Below are 21,109 nucleotides of genomic sequence, written 5' to 3' on the forward strand. Positions count from 1 at the left end.
CACTTCGGCAGGTTTTTTTTTTTAAAAGCTACTGAGCTCATATTTGTCCACAATATGCGTCGTATTGAAGCACTTCTTTTCGTAAAATTTCAGACGATTCGCCCGAGCAAAACACCACATGCCAAAGTGAATCATGCTAGTACATATGTAGCTCTGCACCCTTTAACATTTTGAGAAACATATGAACTTTCTAAGAAAACAGTTAATTTAAAAAGGGCCCTTTTTGATGAAATTTATCTACGTTTAGAGCATTTATATCCAAAATCTACTAATTTTTAATTATTTTTCGTTTTTCTGTGAACATTCGCGTGGTATTACTTTTTAAAAATAAAACTCAATAAACCTAAAAAATGGCATGTCCCATAGTGAACATTCAAATGTTTATTAAACATGATTTTCAATTAAAACAATCTTTAAAATAACTCTTAAACATAAATTTGAAACATTCTTCTTGAAGAATTCCGATGGAATGAAAATTATATTCTTAGTATAATGGCGCCATGAGTTTATGATCAATTTTATGAAAATTCTAACAAAACTTTATATTTCGAGCAATAGACAGAAAAATGTATGTTTTGGTAAACGAATAGATTACCGATTAGTCGGTTATTCGAATATTCCTGCTCAGCTGTCAAAACAACCGAATCATTGGTAATCGTTTACCGAAGAACGGTAGTCTTGGTGTTTTCGTTTTTTTACGGGAATCTCACATTTTCAAGGAAAAAAAAAACAAAGTTTTCAAATCATACCGTACACAAATCTTTATTTCATCAAACCTGCTTCTTACAAACATAAAAATCAGAATCAAAAAGAGGAGAGGGACACAGCTGATGAACTTCACTTGACGACCGATACGGCAGCGTAATCGGAACCAATGGAATCAATCGCACACAAAAATTGCCGTCGATGATATCTGGAATGTGAATAATATTGATGATTAATACATAAAACGTACAAAGACTAGATTGACTTACCTCTATCGTAACAATATGCGCACTACTATCCAATTCAGTTAATTTATGTTGAATTAACATGAACACGTACACCAGCAATAATCCCACGGCAATAGAAAAAAAAAAAAATATGATGATTCCACGCTGTCAACATGCCAACTACCGAAGTCGGTAATCTAAGAGTACGATTACCGAAGATTCTGTTCTGTTCTTTGAAACGGTGCCTAACAAAATTATATCATAATAAGATATGCATATCAGATTCTGAAAAATAAAATATTAAATTTTTGTTATATGCCTCTGGTCGGATACGCTACGGCTCTGTTGAGACCTATTCGTCTAAACCCTTATTAGTTCTGAAAACAATCCCATACCTTATAACAGTACTTGAGACCTGTTTGCCTACCGTGCTGCATCTATACCCGGACACTTCAGCCGACACAAATGTTCAGATAACGTTTTGAATAGGTTTCAATCAAAATTATTAAAAGTCTTTTATATAATGAACACTTTTATGTTAGAACTTAGTGAAAATGACGAGTTTTCCGAAACAATTAACGATTTTACCACAGATATAATTAAAACAATGAAGCTTATCTTGTCCTCAAATCTGGACACCTGCATTAACTCATCCGGACACTTACGAATTAAAATCCGGATGGCTTTCAAAACATACCGAAAAGCTAAACATTACATATAATTTGCAATTGGATTAGATGGACAAATTGATGTGAAGATTTGCGAAAAAGTTACACGTCTTCTCAGTGAGAATCGAACTCACGACTCCCCGATCTCTAGTTGGGGCGCGTTAACCACTACGCCATGAGAGGACTCATGAACGCAGAAGTTAACCTGAATTCGATTTCAGCTCAATAATCACGTGGTCCTCTTTCGCAAAGTGCACCTCTTTCGGAAGAATTAGATGCCCATCCAAACACAACGCTTTCTATATATATCCAATGCCTAGCCCGAGAGCGCATTGTTTTTTAGGTATAGGAATAGCACACTTTCGCAAATCTTCACATCAATTTGTCCATCTAATCCAATTGCAAATTATATGTAATGTTTAGCTTTTCGGTAGTTGTTAAACTTCCACTCGGCTGGTTGGCCGTAAACCACGATTCATAATTAAAACAAGTATTTCAAAACATGTAATTTTTAAAAGAAAATATGCATTTATTTTATCAACTCGATTTATCGTGCTTTTATGAACATGTGCGTGTTCTGTGATGAATAAAACATTTTAATATAAGCAATATTTGTAATTACTAGAACTGAGATGACCGTGGTTTTAGCTGCAACAATCACTTACTTGTGAATTTTTTTATCACTCTTTCCACATTTATCGATCGTTTTGAAAGTTTTCTGTCAGTATCACTTGTAAATTATATTCTCATGCCTAATAAATAAACGATTTAATTGCAATGTCCAGTTTAAAAAAAAAACTTGGCTTCATTCCCGGGCAGCCTCTTTTCCTTTCTCTTTTAACTATTTTACACGTAGATTCACTTCATATGTCTACAATATGATTGACTAAACATTTAAGCCATCACTTCATGGATACTTACTTGATACTTGATGGGCTACAATCCACTACGTTGAATCTACGCCGAATGGAAAATTCTTCTCCACTTTCCATTCGCCCTGAACGTTAAGTGCCCTTAAGTCCTCCTCAACTGCAAAAAGCCAACGTGTGCGCGGCCTACCACGAAGCCGACGGCCTCATCCGGGTTCTCTACTGAATATTATTTTGCTTGTCGTTCTTCCGGCATCCGTACCACGTGACCAGCCCAACGCAGCCTGCCGTGTTTTATGAGCTTGATAATATCCACTTCTTTATATACTTGGTACAACTCATGATTCATGCGACGCCGCCAGATGCCATTTTCTTGTTTACCGCCGAGTATTGCTCGCAGCACTTTACTCTCAAAAACTCCAAACGCTTTCCGGTCGACCTCTTTTAACGTCCAGGATTCATGGCCGTATAGAGCAACCGGAAGAATAAGAGTCTTATATAGCGCGAATTTTGTTTTCGTCTGCAGGCTACGGGACTTAAGCTGGTTACGGAGCCCGTAAAAAGCCCTATTCGCAGCTGCAAGACGCCTTTTCACCACGTGGGTAACATCAATATCGCACGTCACTAAAGTACCAAGATACACAATTTTTTTCACTACTTCAAATTTTTCACCACCCAGCACCACTTCACTACCAACGTCACGATTGGAACCACGCTGTCTACCAGCGATCATGTACTTAATTTTGCTGGTGTTGACGGCAAGTCCAATCCTCGCTGTCTCCCTTTGAAAAGGCACGAATGCCTCTTCTACGGCTCGACGATCAATTCTGATTATATCGATATCGTCCGTTAAACCCAGGAGCATATGCGACCGGGTGACGATGGTACCGCTTCTTTGCACGCCCGCTCTCCTTATAGCTCCTTCGAGAGCAATGTTGAACAAAAGATTCGAAAGCGCATCTCCTTGCTTCAATCCATCTAAGGTTACGAACGAGGTTGAAGTCTCATCCACAACCCGCACACTTGATTTCGATCCATCCAACGTTGCACGAATCAGTCTAATCAGTTTCGCCGGCAAACCGTGTTCTACCATTATCTGCCATAACTCATTTCTCTTTAGTGAATCGTACGCCATCAATGAATCAATGAACAGATGGTGAGTCTGCAAGTTGTATTCCCGGAACTTATCAAGGATTTGTCGCAAGGTAAACATTTGATCCGTCGTTGATCGGCCCTCACGAAAACCAGCTTGGTATTCGCCGACGAAGGACTCCTCCAGCGGTCTCAATCTGTTGAACAGAACACGCGACATTATTTTGTACGCCGAATTGAGGAGCGTTATTCCTCGGTAATTGGCGCACTCCAATCTGTGGCCCTTCTTATACAGAGGGCAGATGAGGCCCTCCAGCCAGCTAGCAGGCAGTTCTTCTTCCTCCACTTCATGGATAATTCGGTTTAAATTGCTACGTAAATTCTATATTTTTTAATGTTCTCTAGAACTAAACGTTATGCGTGCGTGTCGTTAAACGCACGCGTCGTTACGCTATCAACAACATCACTTGTCTCGCAAAGAAATGACGGTTAACAAGAGCAACTTTTTCCTTTTCGTATTTGTTATTTTTAATTGATTGGCAATGATAACTATATTACATATGAATGTGAAATGATCAACTATGTTCATGACAAAAATATTGAGTTGAAATATATAAATAATAATATTAATACCGTTTTGTCTCAAATTCCGAACAGACTCATATTCCTAACACTCGCTTTTTGTATGGCGATTTGGTTGAAATGTTTCGCTGAAATATGTCACCACATTAGAAGGAAATGGCAGTCATTTGCAATTTAATTTAAACGTCTTCAAATCTATTTTATACCTCGGGTGTAGTGTTGATTCTCTAGTTCGAGGTCAGAAGAACTAGCTCAGATAAATTTATTTGCAAAATTATTTCATTGAATACGATTTATTCATGCTGTTCGGAATTTGAATCAAGGTGTTCGGAATATGAGACAGAATTAACACCATGTTCGGCATTTAAATCACAATGTTGTTCCAAACTTTTACGTAAAAACAATACTAAACAAGTTCAAATAAATATTTTAATGGCACACCCAACAGCTAACAGTTAGACTTTGCGAAGAAATTAAAATTTATGCACAGATCAGCTAATTTATGCCTTTCAGATGCATTTGAAGTCACTGTTGGCCTTAAGTGTTCGGAATATGAGTCAAAACGGTAGAGTAAAGTGGGGCAAAAGTTCGAGTGGGGTAAGAGTTTCTTTTTAAGATTTCTAGCTCAATTCAAAAAAAAATTTAATAAATGTCATGGTGGTTCGAATGCTATTTATGTAAGAGACTTTCAATCCAAATATCATAAAAATTGATTGAGATTTGGAAAAGTTATGGCTATTTGTTGTTTTTCGCCGTGAATATTGTAATTTTTGATCAAACTTTCGTTGCATGGAACCAATTGAAGATAAAATCTTTTTCAATATTTTATGTTAGGGCGTTTCTAGGCCTATCATAAGGTTGCTTTGAGGTGTATTAGTTTTTGCATAAATGCTTGAAAACAATTTTTGGCCCATAGTGGGGCAAAAGTTCGAATCAGCGGGGCAAAAGTTCGACCCATGTATAAAATCACGGTAAAATTTGCAAATTGCCTAAATCCACATATTATCTTTAAATTTAGTTAAATTTGTCTGATAGTGCGAAATCTGTCACCAAAAATTTAAATTTCTACTTAGTTTTGCGAAAAACTGCTATTTTTGAGTATATTACAATTAACCCGGTTTTGGGCAATTTTTTGATGAAAATTTAGTGTGTATTTTTCGTCAAACTTAAGTATACGGCTGGTGTAAATTATGCCTGTCATAAAAGGATCGATATTTTGTGTTTTAGCCAGCGCACTTTTGCCCCACACTAGATTCGAATTCTTGCCCCACCGGTGGGGCAAAAGTTCGAAAAAGACAATTAATTTTGAAACTGTTATAACTAAAAATGGGTAAATGTTTTGACACAAGTTTGTTCAGCAAAATTATAGCCAGTATGTTGAAGGTTCACTGTATGGTATTTGTTTTGTTTTAACTGCTATTGTTTTCCTGGAAACTTTGATTATACCACTAAGGTCGAACTTTTGCCCCACCTTACTCTATTAACTTTTGCCTTTAATTAATGAATATCATCAGAGTGTCCCGATATTGGTACCGTCCAGATTTAGATTCATCACTGTAAAAGTTTGTGTCTTTGACAATCTCATTAAAATTTTTATTTTATTTATGACACCAATTATCTTGAAAGCTAACAAAACACATGTTTTTGAGCAGTCAAATTAAGATAATGATTATTTAAGGTGAAGATGAATCGAAGCCAAACCTCAAATTTTCAAGAGCACGGATCTGGAGAACCAAACACCCGTTTGAGTTGAAAACTTAATCGATTGGTCACCACCTGCGAGTGACCAATCGATTAAGTTTTCAGCTCAAACGGATGTTTGGTTCTCCAGATCCGTGCTCTTGAAAATTTGAGGTTTGGCTTCGATTTATCTTCACCTTAAAACAAGTGAAGAACAGGCAAAACGACAGTAACATCAGTCTGTAAAGCATGTAATAAACAGTGTCCAATATTTGACTATCATTGGACTGGATGACAAACTTTTGTTTGGCACTAACGAAAATCTGATAATGTCAAGTATATATTTGGAGCGCTTTCAGATCCCAGCAACACCGTATATATAGTTTGAATTCTCAGTGAAATCCTCGGTGGAGGAGGAGTTTCCAGAGTAATCTAGGAAATGCTTGGTGAACTCTCGGAGAAACATCCGTATACAAATTCTCGTAGGAAAACAAAATAAAATAGATCCCTGTAGAAATTCTCAATGGATTCCCAGAGGAATACTCTTGGAATTAATAGAAATCGGTTAGGGAATCTCTAAATTCAGTCTAATTATGAATTCCCGGAAATTTGTTAAGAAAGTTTATAAGCATAATTCATAGAAAATTATTAAAAATTTGAAAAATTTCTTTTGCTCAGATATTTTATTTGATTGTTTCTAACAAAATTTCCAGAGATTTTGATTATAAATTACAAAAAGTATACCTTTACGAGCATTCTATATTAATCCAAGATTACCGGAATACCACAAGAAATTGTACCTGATATTTCAAGGCAATCTTGGATTCTTACGAACATTCTTTAAAAAAAAAAGGCTTCATTTTTCAGGATTCATCAAACTAAAAATTACATTTTTAAACATTTATAAACTTTTCCAGGTATATTTTAGCTTAGTTGTGAATCTCAAGCATGAATTATGCATATGGCCTTTTTAGGAATACTTCATGAAATTTCATAGTGGATCACACCGATTATTTTACTGTTAGGAAATATTAAGTCGTTGCAACACCTTTAAGTTAAGAATTTCGAAAGCCATAGTGAAAAATATTTTTAAACTCATATAGATAATAATAACACTATGAGCGTTGCAATGCATTATTCCATACATACTATGGGCGAAATTTATCCAGATATTTCTCATTTCTAAATTCTAAAAAATATCTACAAATAGTCCCATGGCTATATCTTCTTATAAAAAAGTTCTCCGATTTAGTGGATCACCGAATTACGTGAAAATTTGCTATTTTGTTCCTTATCCGAAATAAGAATACACGTGTTTTTGGATTTTTTGATTAGGGTGACCATTTTCGAAATAGGGTGACCAGAAAAATCGTGATTTTGCAAAATTTTTATTAAAACAACTACATAACTTTTGAACCGTTAGACCGATTTTCAATCTTTTTGGACGAAATGAAAGCTTAAGATTTTGATTTTTCAGGAAAAAATATAAAATTTCACAAAAATTGCTTTTTACATGAAAAAAAAAAATCAATAATTTCCGTTTTTTTCGTTTTTTGGAGGCCTCGGGATCAAAGGGGCTATTGCTGTTCTCATTTTTCCTTGAAATTGAAATTAAAATTTGTCACCGTTTCATTTTCAATCACCTGTTATTTTTGACATTGTTGAAAAAAAATGTCAGAAATTTTGGATATTTATTATCATTATTTGAGCGGTTTTTCACCTTTGACGAGTTCGCCACTATTTGAATAACTGTTTGACAATTCTGATGATGTTCTTTGATTGAAATCCAGAAAATTGTACCTTAGCGGTGTAAAATAAGGAGATTTTTTTTATTTCCGTACAAAGTGGGCCGAAGGTTCTCAGATTTTCATGAAACTTTTTCCACAGGCAGGGCTCATCAATATATGAATAAAAAAAATTGAGAAAAATTCACGGTCGCTTATTTTCCCGGAAAACTCAGTTGGAATTTTTTTGTTTTCGTCTGACACTACTTACTTTGAAAAATCATAACTCAAGAACGAAGCATCGTAGAAACAAAGTTTTTTTTTATGAAAGTGTAAGCAAATTTTCTCAGGAACAAAAAAAAAATACTAACTGGAAAAAGTTTTCCACAAAATTTTCCACCGTTGAGAAAATTCGTAAAGAAAAGCCGGAAAAACTATGCTCCAACTCGTGGAAAATTTTCAAACAAATATTTATGGGAAGATAATTTCATAAGCTTTAATCGCTGAAATTTTTGGAATGTACTTTTTTTTCGTTTTTGAGTTATGGCCAATTTTGTGGAAAATGACCATGTAAGCCTTTTCTTTGAAAACCCATATTTCAATCGAAGTATCGGAGAAAACAAAGATTTTTTATCAAAGCAATTGCAAATTTTCTAAAACATCTGAAAAAAAGATATGGGATTGGTTTTAATGAAGTATAAGTCGGAATAGATGATATTTTTCATGAAAAACTGAAAAAATCTGTTTCTGCCTCAATTTTTCATTACACTGAAAAGGGATTCTTTCGTTTCTATGAAACAAATAAGATTTTTATTTTTATTTTTTTTATTTTATTTATTCATTTATTCAGTATATAACTTACATATTCATCTCAATACTATCTATTTTTTCAACCGGGAAGATTGTCTTTGGTTGTTAACACCAGAAGATTTTCGTTTCTTTGTATTATTAAGAACAAAGCATGCTGTATTTTCTTAGTTTTCATGTGCATCTGAGAATTCACTAGCAAAAATGCTTCGTTCGTCTTCTGGTATAAATGAATGATATTTTTTTTGTTCTAAGAATTGGAACAAGGTTAGAAAATCTTTGCTGAAGAAATTTTTCAGCCTCTGAATAGTCATTTTCAATTGCATAGATAAATTCCCAATCTTTTTAAAATTGGTCTTTCACCTTTTGCGACACAGCCCAGTCGAAAAATTGTTTGGCGTTATTAATTTCTGCTGACTTTCTAATACTAGCATCTCTAGCCATAGTTTTTCCGGCTTTTCTTTACGAATTTTCTCAACGGTGGAATATTTTGTGGAAAACGTTTTCCACTTAATATTTTTTTTATTCCTGAGAAAATTTGCTTTCATTTTCATAGAAAAACTTTGTATGATGCTTCGTTCTTGAGTTATGATTTTTCAAAATAAGTAGTGTCTGGGGAAAACAAAAACTTTTCAACTGAGTTTTCCGGGAAAATAGGCCACCCTGAATTTTCCTCAATTTTTTTTATTCATATATTGATGAGCCCTGCCTGTGGAAAAAGTTTCATGAAAATCTGAGACCTTTCGGCCCAAACCCGTACGGAAATTAAAAAAAAATCCCCAAGTGTATAAATTAGATCAATCAACAAATATAAATGTGACCATTCGCGGTAGACTTTGTTCTTCTCTCAGTACGACGCTAAGGCAAATCCCATTTCCCTATTTTTGTTTTGCAGATTTCCCCATTCACATTCAAAGCGATGTCAGCGTCCATCTGGGATAGTCCTTTCAGTATAGTAGCGTACGTGGTAACGGCCATCGCAGTATTTCTATCCATATTCAAATACTACCTCTACATCACCTGCGGAAAAATCACCTCCAGCGTAAGTGTTAATTACTATGTAGCACCACCGTTGCCCTCAATGGGTGAGACACAAGGGTGGTTTAAAATTAAAAAAGGCAAATTTTCGTTAAGTGTTTCTACCATCCTTAGGATAAAAATAATGTTCTATGTAATTTTAAGCGTCTTCGGTGGTGATTTAAAGGCCCAAAGATAAAGTATGTTTATATGGAGAATTTTATGAAAAAATTGTATTAAAATGTAAGAACAAATTTTTCGTTTAATATTTTGAACTCTTCTTTCAAACCATAATCAAAGAAGTTATTGAAGAGAGCAATTCAATCCCACGGATGGGAGGAGAGATATTTTTGAATTTTTGCTATCCTTTAGCTCCATATGAGATTATAGTCCTGTAACCTTCTGCAAATATCTCTAACAGAATTAGCTCAAAAAAGATTTGTTTCGCCACCAAAAAAGCTCAACATTTCACAGAACACTGTTTGCATCGTGAAAACAATAAGAAAGTTATGGGAAATTAAACTTTCAAACTTTTTTGAATTCTGAACCACCCTAGTGGCATCCCCGGGGACATGAAAATCTTTCGATCCTTCCGGTTGACCCACTACCGATTGTATACCGGCTCCGAAGAAAGATACCGCCAGTCAGCGTTAATTAATCTATGGGATTAATTTATTCGTATCCACCCACATGTGTGTGTATATGGGTCTGTGTCTTTTTTCTCTCTACTTTTCCTCATCCATCACCACCGACACAGCGGAACATGGAAGGCAAAACCGTCATCGTAACCGGGGCCAATTCCGGCATCGGCAAGGAAACGGCCCGGGATTTGGCCAAACGGGGCGCCCGCGTCATCATGGCTTGCCGGAATATGGAAACCGCAGCCAAAGCTCGTGGTAAGTGAATATGATTTTACGTGTTTTCTTTCAGGTGGATGAGGTGGTCGTTTGTTTGGGGAGTAATTAATTATCGGGATTAACTAGTTGGTTGGATCTTTCGTTGGGGATTTATTTATTCCTAGGTGCTAACAACTCAGGTTTAGAGAGTGTAATGTATGTATGATAAGATAGTATGTTTGTAAAGATTTTTCGAACTAGATAAAACAGAGAAACTTTAAAGAACTCCATATACTTTAAAGTTTCTCTATTTGAGATTCTGCTGAGAGGATTCGAACATTCATTAAAGAGTAGATAAAACAAATTGTAGCAGATCGAGTGATGAATTATTCGATTTTTTTTGGATACTGAAAACTAAATCCTCAAAACATCTTCTGGAAATTATCAGCTTATCATCATGAATTGGATTTTTTTGTAGTTAGGAATAATATTTACACAATATGTACATTATACTGACTCAAATTTTGAAGTATTAGCTCCCCTATGTCTGAACGATGTGACTTATGATTAATATCACCCTCCTTAAGTTTAAAATGATATGGAATACATTTGGCTGTGTACTTACAATTTTAAGTTTATATGTAAATTACTACGGGAAAAGCTTACCTTCTATGTAGAGTCCTATTACTCTTCATTATAATCATCCACTCCAGATGAAACCATTTTTGTTTTAATTTGTCGAAGAGCACTTGGTAGAGCGTTAGGAAATATTTCTGTTAATCACTATTGAGTGGATTTCGAAGTATATTGGTGGTGTATAAGGTGCAGAGCTACTTTGGCACTTCCATGGTTAACTTTGGAATGTTGGGGTTTTTTCGGTCGAATTGTCTGAAACTTTGCAATAAGAAGCACTTCAATACGACGCATATTGTGGCCAAAGGGGGGACGGACCTGGTGTAGTGGTTAGAACACACGCCTCTCACGCCGAGGACCTGGGATCGAATCCCATCCCCGAGATAGTCACTAAAAATTTTTCAGTGACGACTTCCTTCGGAAGGGAACTAAAGCCATTGGTCCCGAGATGAACTAGTCCAGGGCTAAAAATCTCGTTAATAGAGATAGGAAAAAAAAAATTGTGGCCAAATATGAGCTTTGTAGCTATCAAAAAAACCTACTGCTGAAGTGAATCAAAAGTGCCAGGAATAGGATCCGGCTCACCACGTAATTTAAAATTTATATGAAAATTACTACGGAGAAATCTTATGTTCTGTGTTTAGTCCTTTAACTCAGGGTGACTACTTGAAAAAAATTGAAAAGTCAGGAAATGTCGAAGAACTCAATTTTTGACCTGGAAAGTCTGGGAAGGTCAGTGAATGTCACTAGAAAACAGGAAAAGATTATCAATAAATACTAAACTACAACATCAAACAAGTTGATTGTCAGCAAAGTTATCTATTAAGCCAACTCAGCAATAACAATAGTTAAAACTCATGTATCATTTGTAGGTTATTATTTATTTATTCGGTTTTACATCAATAATCTTGATAAAACCTCGCCAACAATATTTCGCCAATTCACTCGGTTCATGGCCGCTTCTCTCCATCCTCGACAGCGACCCACGCTCTCCAGGTCCTGGTGCTCCTGGTCATTTCAGCTAGCTCGCTGCGCCCCACGCTTTCTTGTTCCGACCGGATTCGTAGCGAACACCATCTTTACAGGGTTGTTGTCCGGCATCCTTGAATAAATTAAACATAGAATGGCTGAAATATCTTCAACAGAGTTTAAGGAAACTTCTGGAGATATGATTAGTGGAATCCTTTGAAAAAATCTTCGGATTACTTTAAGGAGGAATAACATGAGATTTCTTGGAATAATTTATTAAATGATTCCTTTTGATATTAATGAAACATGTGTGGAGAAAACGTTGAGTAGCTTGTGGAGGAAATATTATAAGAGTTCCTGGATGAATATTGGAATAATTCCGAGAAAAAATAGTTTGAGAATTAAAGAGAAATACCACTGTTGAATTCTTTGAAGCACTTCTCCAAGAAAGTTTTCTGGCAATGCTTGAAATTTATGAGCATCTAGGGGTAGTCGAAGCGGTTTCGTTAATGGGTTGGAATCAACAAGATTTTAACCTTAAAGTTTATTCCAAGGTCACCAAAGTTTTCCAAACTTTCCTCATGGGTTTATATAATTTTCTTAAAAATGACTGCATTAAATCAGTGTTTTTAACAGTATTTCAGACAACCATTATTTTTGGTATAGTCAAGCATTGAAATGTCCTCCTTTTTTTATCAATTATTGCGATTGGAATCTAAAGAGTAAAAAAAAGCTATTCACTATTTTGAAACCTCAAATCTGAATCGAGCTGATTAACACTTGTTATTGATTGTTGGTAAATTTTGGTATAAATTTTGTGAATCACTTTATATACTACATTCAATTTAGGCGTTTTTGTCAATACTGGCTACCTGTTCTTAGCAAAATGTTTTTTACTTTTTAAATATAAACTATGAAGCAAAATGAAAATACGAATTTGAGTACAGGAAAAATAGCTGTAGTATGAAAAAGAAGAACTTTTCAACTCTTTATCAACCATTTTAAAACATCTCTCTTTTATAATATAAAAAATCTCTGTCTAATTGAAATATTGGAAAATCAAGAATGGCTACCAAATAATGGTTGGCCATAGAAATTCTTATGATACAAAAGGATGTGTAGCTCCCTTTAAAGTCAAATGGATTCAAAAGTAATCAACTTTACCCTACTGATTAACTACACCTAAAATAACGCTATCTAGAAGATGTTTTAAAAAGGTCTGACAAAATTTCGTCACGGTTCATCATCAAAAGAGAATTTTTTTGCAAGTTTATATCAAGATATATCTAAAATATATTTTCCTGCAATGGCTTTATTGAGCTTCTGGGTGTCACGATTAGAAAGAGGAATTAGACCTGTCGATATGCATTTCCAAAATTATTTTATAGTGTAGCATATGTTGATAGCAATCAACCTTGCTTAAATCTTACTTGGCTACTCAACAATAAGGTAAAATTCCTAGCGAAACATTGATTATTTCCAGATTGAGATTTGAGTGTTTTTTTTTTCTGTGCAGTATAATTTACACTTTGAAATCAATATTCAGAATATTTTGACGATGGTTACGAATTATGGATCGCATTGAAAACTTTTAATAGCATGTGCACAGCCAAATTACATTCAATACATTTCACGTTTGGATTTTTTTTATTATAATTGACACCGTTTACGCATAGGAGAGCAAAAACTTCCAAATTAAACATCAATCTAATGTATATATGTATAAAAAATAAGCACAACGAATGTCACCAAAATTGGCATGTACATGTACAGAAACACGATCTAACGCACCTTCCAGCCGGATATTTTGGATCCTTGTCCTCACTCTTTGTATATCTGCAGATGAAATCGTTAAGGAAACGGGAAACAACAATGTATTTCTCAAAAAGCTTGATCTGAGCTCCCAAGCTTCGATCCGCGAGTTTGCCGCCGACGTTCTCAAAACGGAAACCAAGCTGGACGTGTTGATTCACAATGCAGGATTCGCCGAAACGTTCAAAAAATCGAAGAGCGTCGATGGAATCGAGTTTACCATGGCCACCAATCACTATGGACCGTTCCTGTTGACGCATCTTTTGATCGATCTGCTGAAGCGATCTGCACCGAGCCGGATTGTAATCGTTGCTTCCGAACTGTATCGCTTTGCGTCGGTCGATCTGAACAACCTGAACCCGGTCAACAGCCTACCGGGATATCTGTACTACGTGTCCAAGTGCGCCAACATTATGTTCACCCGTGAGTTGGCTCGTCGTTTGGAGGGAACCAACGTTACTGCCAACTGTCTTCATCCGGGAATGATCGATTCCGGAATCTGGCGCAACGTCCCCTTTCCACTGACCATTCCCATGGCCGTGATGAAGGCTTTCTTCAAAACTAATGTGGAAGGTGCCCAAACAAGCTTGCATCTGGCTTGCTCCTCGGAAGTGGAAGGAATCAGTGGAAAATATTTCCGAGATTGCAAGGAAGCTGGTTTGACGGCTGGAATCAGCGACATGGAGAAGGCGAAGAAACTGTGGGAGGAATCGGTCAAGATGGTCAAGCTGACCGATAAGGACCCGAAGATATGAGTTACCATCGAGAGTTACCATGGTTAGATTAGTACGTTCATTTTAAGCAGTAGAAATAAAACATTCACTTTCTTATTTTGATGACTACATTGTGGGTTTGATGGCGGTAGCTTTTAACCACGATCGCTTGTTCATTTCATTCTTATCACAATCATCAGTCTTGGATGTCATTTCCACGATAACGATAAGCATTCATTCCATAAATAAATGAAAACCCGAATTCAGTACTATACCATTTAATTCCATTAGAGTTATTACTATTATTATGAATTCCGTGCCGTTTTGAGGTGTGTGTTTAATTTATGCTTTAATATCCGAGAAGACATTATGGTACTTTTAGTAGATGTACCTTATGGGAAGTTTCAAAGATGACGTTCATCGTTTTTCGAGATTTCTAGACCACCTCCCCCTCTGCCAAGAGTTTTAAAATACCTTATATATTAGAGTGGTTCAAAATATCGTTTTTGCTCCACACAGCTCATTCGATTCAAGATTAAATTCTGTGTGTCCTTCCAAAACTTGAGCTCATTCGGATGAAACTGAGACTGCACAAGCCCTCTAAAGTATATATCGGAATTACTATGGGAAGAGCAAGCAATTCGTTCAATGTGCTCCTTAGGATTAGAACTACTGTGAGATACATGTATCAGCTACAACTTTGCCGAAGACTGTTTCCAAATCGGACGCCTTAGTAATTAGTTATTGATTTTTGTATGAGTTGTAAAACTTTGGTTATAATGATTGGGCCATGAATTGGGCTGTTCTGCAGGCATCACTGGATATATGCAGTAAAACATAGTAGCCATGATTTGTGAGGCTATCTTTCGCGCCAGATGCAGTAATGTTGCCTTTTAAGAAGTTAAATGAGCACTGTTGAAGAATTTGTGACTGGATATAGGTAAATCAATAATTAATTACTGAGACGTCCAATTTGAAAACGGTCTTCGGCAAAGCTGTAGCTCTAACATGTATCTCACAGTATCAACATAGCAATAATCCCTAAGAGTACACCGTGTCCAGTATATTCTCATACAAATTCGAGATAACATTACTTTGCGCTTGTTTAACTGACATCATTGGTGATAATATTTTTTGAAAGTGGTTATAATACTGATTCACTACAGGAAATATTTTGGAAATATTTCAATTATAAACTTATTTTATCAACTTAATAATTTACGAAAAATATTTCCAGCGGCACGCTCATAGGCAGAGCCCAATTTCAATCTGCAGTTATCGCACATATATTTATCAAATTTTATCAATATTTATCTATTCAAAACGCAATATGATTAACTTAAAGTTTCTGAAACTTTTTTGTGAATGCTCTGATTTTCACTTTGTTAACCAGACCAATATGAACAAAAATTCATTTTAAGTGCAAAACACGACTTCAATGGACATTTCATCACTTATCATAGCAATTACGTTTTCTTATTCATAAAACAAGCTATCCTACGTTAGTTACTACCAGACTACAATGAAATACTACAACATTGGATTATGAATGTAGGCATTCAGTAAAGTTATACCAAAGAAAAGAAAAAGTGTATGAGAATATATTGGACACGGTGTACATGGGCATTTCCCATAGTAATTCCCATATAAACTTTAAAGGGCTTGTGTTTTCATCCAAATGAGCTGAAATTTTGGGAGGACACTCAGAACTTGATCGTGAATTGAATGAGCGGTGTGGAGCAAAAACGATTTTTTTAACCACTCTATTAGATATGCACTGTCACACTTTCGTAGACCCCTTCTCCACCTCCAAATAATAGTCGTCATTTTTGAATGGCCCCTATTCTAAAATATCGGTATCTTTGAATATCCAGGCAGTAGCACTATGACCAAAAGCTTTTCGTTGTGTTTGATAAGGTGCAATAAGGGATCGTCCATTGAAGGTGTAATTTTCTGGACAATTTTTGATTCCCCTTTTCTCATCATAGCCTATTTTCCCACACCTAATGTATTTGGAAATAAATCAAAGACTGTTTTCTACCTTTTAAATGCTATGTACTTTATGGATGGTCTCTGAGTGTTCACTATTAAATATTTTTCTGAGATTTAAAGTAGAATATTGAATTAGATTACCATCAACCAGGGCTTCATAGATTTATTTTATACCAAGGTATGACTCCGTAGCAGTTTGAAGGGCTGTAGCTTATTTGGTAGTATAAGGATTTGTGAATTATTTTCACACAAGTTTTTTTATTAGCGCATGGATTTTTTTATTAGCTTGAAAAAAAAGTATTCCACAGTATTTTGTTTTGTTTCGTTTTTTCCGTGCCCTGGGGTAGTAATGATCCCAAATTCAAACGCAAGATAAGAGATTTTCAATTTTTCTTAAGTTTTTGAAAGAAATTTCAATTGAGTTTACTTAAAAAAAACATGAAAGTTTTAAATTGGGATGCTTTATCGCGAGTAGGTTTATTAATAAAACTGGAATGGTGATTGTATGTCACGAATCGACTTGAAAACGGGCTATGACATTTTGAAAAATCTCTCAAGATTATTGTTCGATGACTACCGATTTTGCACTAATGTGCGCACCCGCGAATACACCTGTTCGGCCGTATTTAGCATTCGAAACCCGGTGATACGATCACTAAAAAACTTTGTTCAATTGAAACTAAACCCGTTTATTTCCTCGAAGTGGACTGTATATTATAAACCGATACCGACGGCGAATGGTAAGCAACTGAGCTTTCTCCTATCTCTGCCTTATCAGGGATGCTGCGAGAGCCTATCTCTTCGCACACGGTCACTCATTGAGAGTTTATCTACCACATAAATTTCATATTCTGTTCTACAGTAAAGGCCAAAAATATAGTTAATTTATAATAATCTCCCTAACATACCGGCCGCCTTGAGTTCACTCAAAACAATTAATTAAAATATTCTAAAGGTAAAGAAACAATTCAAAATGTGGTACTAGATAATTCACGGTTCCTTCAATTCTCGTCGAACTCCACCCGAGCTGATGCATCCACTCGCTTTGCGATTGGGCCATCCCAAAGTCAGCGATAACTTCGACCTGATCTTCACTACCCACACACTTCCGCTGCCTGGAACGATCTTGATGACCTTGACCACTAGAGTTGATCCCCGTATCCTCGTTTCTTAGGAGTCGCCCCCTGGCGATACCAGATGAAACTATCTGATTTGCCGAAGTGTGCCCCAAATGGGGGCGTGAAACGATTAAGCGGAAGTTGTAGTGGTAGAACGAGCTTGAAGGCATCTCCGATTATCGTTGACTGCCAGAGATTGATGATGATCCGTGGAAGAGTACTTGTCCGGCGAGTTTGCGTACCGTGGGTTGATGCTGATGGAAGGAAATTCGATTGGCTTCCGAAATAATACTTAACGCTAATAAACATAACTTGTGCTGCGGCCCCTGGCATATACGACGTTAACCGTCGTGAATCGCCAATTGTTGCCCCAAATGGGGCCATACTTAGCTGTGTTGATCTCCAGTGATCTCAGCGATGACCGCAAACGAATTGGTAGAGTTGATCCGTATCTGCCAAAGAATAACAGCGATTGGGATCCGGAATTCAAGATTGGATGAATGAAACATAACTTAGGTGTCGCCCCCTCGGCGGATGTGGCTAGGATGCCACGGATTGCCAATGGATGCCCCTAATGGGAGCGTACTTAGCTTCGATGAGATTTACAGGATAGGGCGACGATATAAGCCGTAACAAATGATGGCTCCACGCAGGATTCGTAATGTAGATGAACACTGTCGAGGGAGAACGCATCAGAATGGACCCGGACACACAAATGATAGACTACATAACTGTAGGGTTGCCCCCAGGCAGTAGCGATATTCTATACCGCAGGATGCCTAAAGATGCCCCATAAGGGGGCGTAAATACTTAGTCCTGGTCTTCCTCGGTCTGGTTGTCGCGTATCGGGAGAATACAGATTTTCGATATTGCCCGTTGAAAGCGACCGTCCTGTGTGCGAACGGCGACAACCCTCACGTTCCCGTCTTGACCAGGGTAGATCTCCATCACTCGTCCCAGCTTCCACTTGAGCGGTGGAATGTTGTCCTCTTTCAAAAGAACCATAGTCCCGACGTTAAGGTTGTTTCGCTGCCTTGTCCATTTGTTGCATTGTTGGAAGTTTGACAAATCATCTGACTGTAGCGCTGCACTTTCTGCCATCTGGAGAGTCTACCTTCTGATAGGTCCAGAAGATTTGGCTCGGGTATCGCAGTAAGTGGATGTTGGATCAGGAAGTGTCCTGGGGTTAGCACCTACAAGTCAGCTGGATCGTTGCTCAGCGGAGTCAGAGGCCTCGAATTGAGGCATGCCTCTATCTGTATCACAACTGTCTGCATCTCGTCTTGACTTAGCCTTCTAGTGCCGATGACCTTCCGCATATGTCCCTTTAGCGACTTGACTGCGGCTTCCCATAAGCCACCAAAATTGGGTGACTTGGCCGGAATGAAGTTGAAGGTGATGGAGTTTCGCGCTGCTTCTGTAGACAGTCGTTCTTGGAACTACTGCTGCCTAAACATTCGATTGAGTTCGCTTAGCTGCCTACGCGCTCCCACGAAGTTTGTCGCATTGTCACAGAATATTTGTTCCGGCCTTCCACGTCGGGCAACAAACCTCCGTAGAGCAGCAAGAAATGCATCAGCTGTAAGGTCCATAACCACTTCAATGTGGATGGCCTTGCTGACCATACAGACGAACAGGCAGATGTAGCATTTTAATGGAGCGCCCTTTCGTCTCGCATTCTGCAACTCGAACGGTCCGCAGTAATCAATTCCCACACGTTGAAATGCAGGGGCTGGCGATACTCTCTCGAACGGTAAATCACTCATCAACTGCTCGTGAGCTCGTGGTTTTGCTCTGAAACACTTCATGCACTCGTGAGTCACCTGCCTAGCCAGGTTTCGAACGTTCAATGGCCAAAATCTTTCGCGAACACAAGATATCATCAACTGCGGTCCTCCGTGCAGCAGTCGATGGTGGTAATCAAAATTATCAACTTCGTCAGTGGATGTCGGTTCTCCAGTATGATCGGGTGTCTACGCCCGCGGGAGACTGGAGCATTACCGAGCCGGCCGCAGACGCAAAGTACTCCATCGATCATCTTCGGATTCAGGGTACGAAGTTTCGAAGCTGGCCTAACAGCACTCGTTGCTGCAAGATCCGATAACTCCAATGGGAAGCATTCCGACTGAGCTAGTTTTACTAGAACTAATAAGGCTTCTTCGTGTTCCGCGACTGTGATGATTCCCGATCTCCGTTGCTGCCTGTTCTGGGGTTTACAGTTGAAGGAAAACCAGCGTAACCAAGCAGTCAGACGAACGAGGTTCGAAAGGCTCGAACGTAACTTGAATATCTCACTTGGAGGCAGAATCTGCAGAACTGCTGACACTAGCGGTCTCTCCTCCAGAGTAACTGAATCGAACTGCTGTTCATGAACCTGTGCGTTTTTCGGCCAATGGTGAGTTTCCTTTCTCAGCCATTCCGGACCATTCCACCATAGCGAATTATTCGCTATCTCAGCCGGAGTGGCGCCTCGCGAAATTATATCCGCGGGATTCTCGATTCCTGGAACGTGGTTCCATATTCCCTCCGTCACGATTGGCCACAAATGGCTGCCATCTAGACGGATGCGAAGATATCCAGCATTTTACAATTGTCGAGTCCGTCCAAAAGAAAGACTTCGCAGCTATCTTCATGCTGGAGGAGACAGATTCAAAGAGATGCGCCAACAATAGCGCTGCTGATAGCTCCAGCCGTGGGATATTCTGCTTCTTCTTTCTTTTGCTGAGGTCTTCCAACGGCGCAATCCTTGACTTGGCCATTAGAAGATTGATTGTGACTTGACCGTCTTGATTCACGCAACGCAAATATATCGCAGCTCCGTACGCCTTGTCACTTGCATCGCTGAATCCATGGAACTCGCACGAGACTACATCTTTTCTGAAGTTGATCCACCGAGGAACAGATATGGCATCCAACTCACGCAGATTCGTTCGGAACTCCAGCCATTTCAGTTGGAGCTCACCGCTTAGTGGTTCATCCCAGGAGTATTTTCCTCTCCAAAGATCTTGAAGAAAAAGTTTTCCGAGGACTATCACTAGGCCGTAGGGATCGAAAAGGCGTGCTATCTCCGACAGCACAATACGATGCGTAATTGGCCCACCTGGCCTCCAATCTGGAACCTTCATCCACAGCGTATCCGTAGCTGGCTCCCACGTGAGCCCTAGTGTCTTCACAGTTGCCTTCTCATCCAAATCCAGCTTCACTCGATCGTCTCGAAGATGCAAAGGGATTTCCTTCAGAACTTCCGTATTGTTAGAGTTCCATTTCCGCAGATTGAACCCAGAACCCTTCAGAAGTTCCAGAACTTCCTTACAGAGCTGTTGACTTTCCTCAACTGTGTCTGCACCTGCAAGCATGTCGTCAACATAGAAGCTCTTCTTGACCACCACTGATCCCAATGGATATCGCTCTGCTCCATCTTTAACACACTTGTTCAGGCACCGCGTGGCGAGGTAAGGCGCTGATGCTGTTCCGTATGTTACGGTGGTGAGCTTGTACGCTCGCAATGGTTCATCAATCGAGTCTCTCCAAAATATTTTGTGTAACTGCTGATCGGATTTGTGCTGCCATACCATCCGGTACATTTTTTCCTCGTCTCCTACTACTGCATACTTGAACAACCGGAACCGCAACAATATGCTTCGGAGGTCGTCCTGAACAACAGG

At 38.0% G+C, this 21,109-nt stretch overlaps 1 protein-coding gene across 6 annotated transcripts in view; it reads left to right on the forward strand.

Annotated features, from left to right (window-relative positions):
• LOC5577233 (retinol dehydrogenase 14) overlaps positions 1-21,109 on the forward strand; it is a 69,535-nt gene that overhangs the window by 28,965 nt on the left and 19,461 nt on the right. For 4 of the 6 annotated variants that reach the window (XM_021849545.1, XM_021849546.1, XM_021849547.1 and 1 more), the window contains exons 2-3: positions 9,250-9,396; positions 10,129-10,267. In XM_021849545.1, the coding sequence (XP_021705237.1) occupies positions 9,274-9,396; positions 10,129-10,267 (262 nt within the window). In that variant the 5' untranslated portion in view covers positions 9,250-9,273. Of the gene's footprint in view, positions 1-9,249; positions 9,397-10,128; positions 10,268-13,651; positions 14,494-21,109 lie in introns of those variants that run through there. The other 2 variants (XM_001656289.2, XM_001656288.2) reach the window with 1 other exon arrangement.

The sequence above is a fragment of the Aedes aegypti genome, chromosome 3, assembly GCF_002204515.2.
Source record: "Aedes aegypti strain LVP_AGWG chromosome 3, AaegL5.0 Primary Assembly, whole genome shotgun sequence".
Taxonomy (NCBI): Eukaryota; Metazoa; Arthropoda; class Insecta; order Diptera; family Culicidae; genus Aedes; species Aedes aegypti.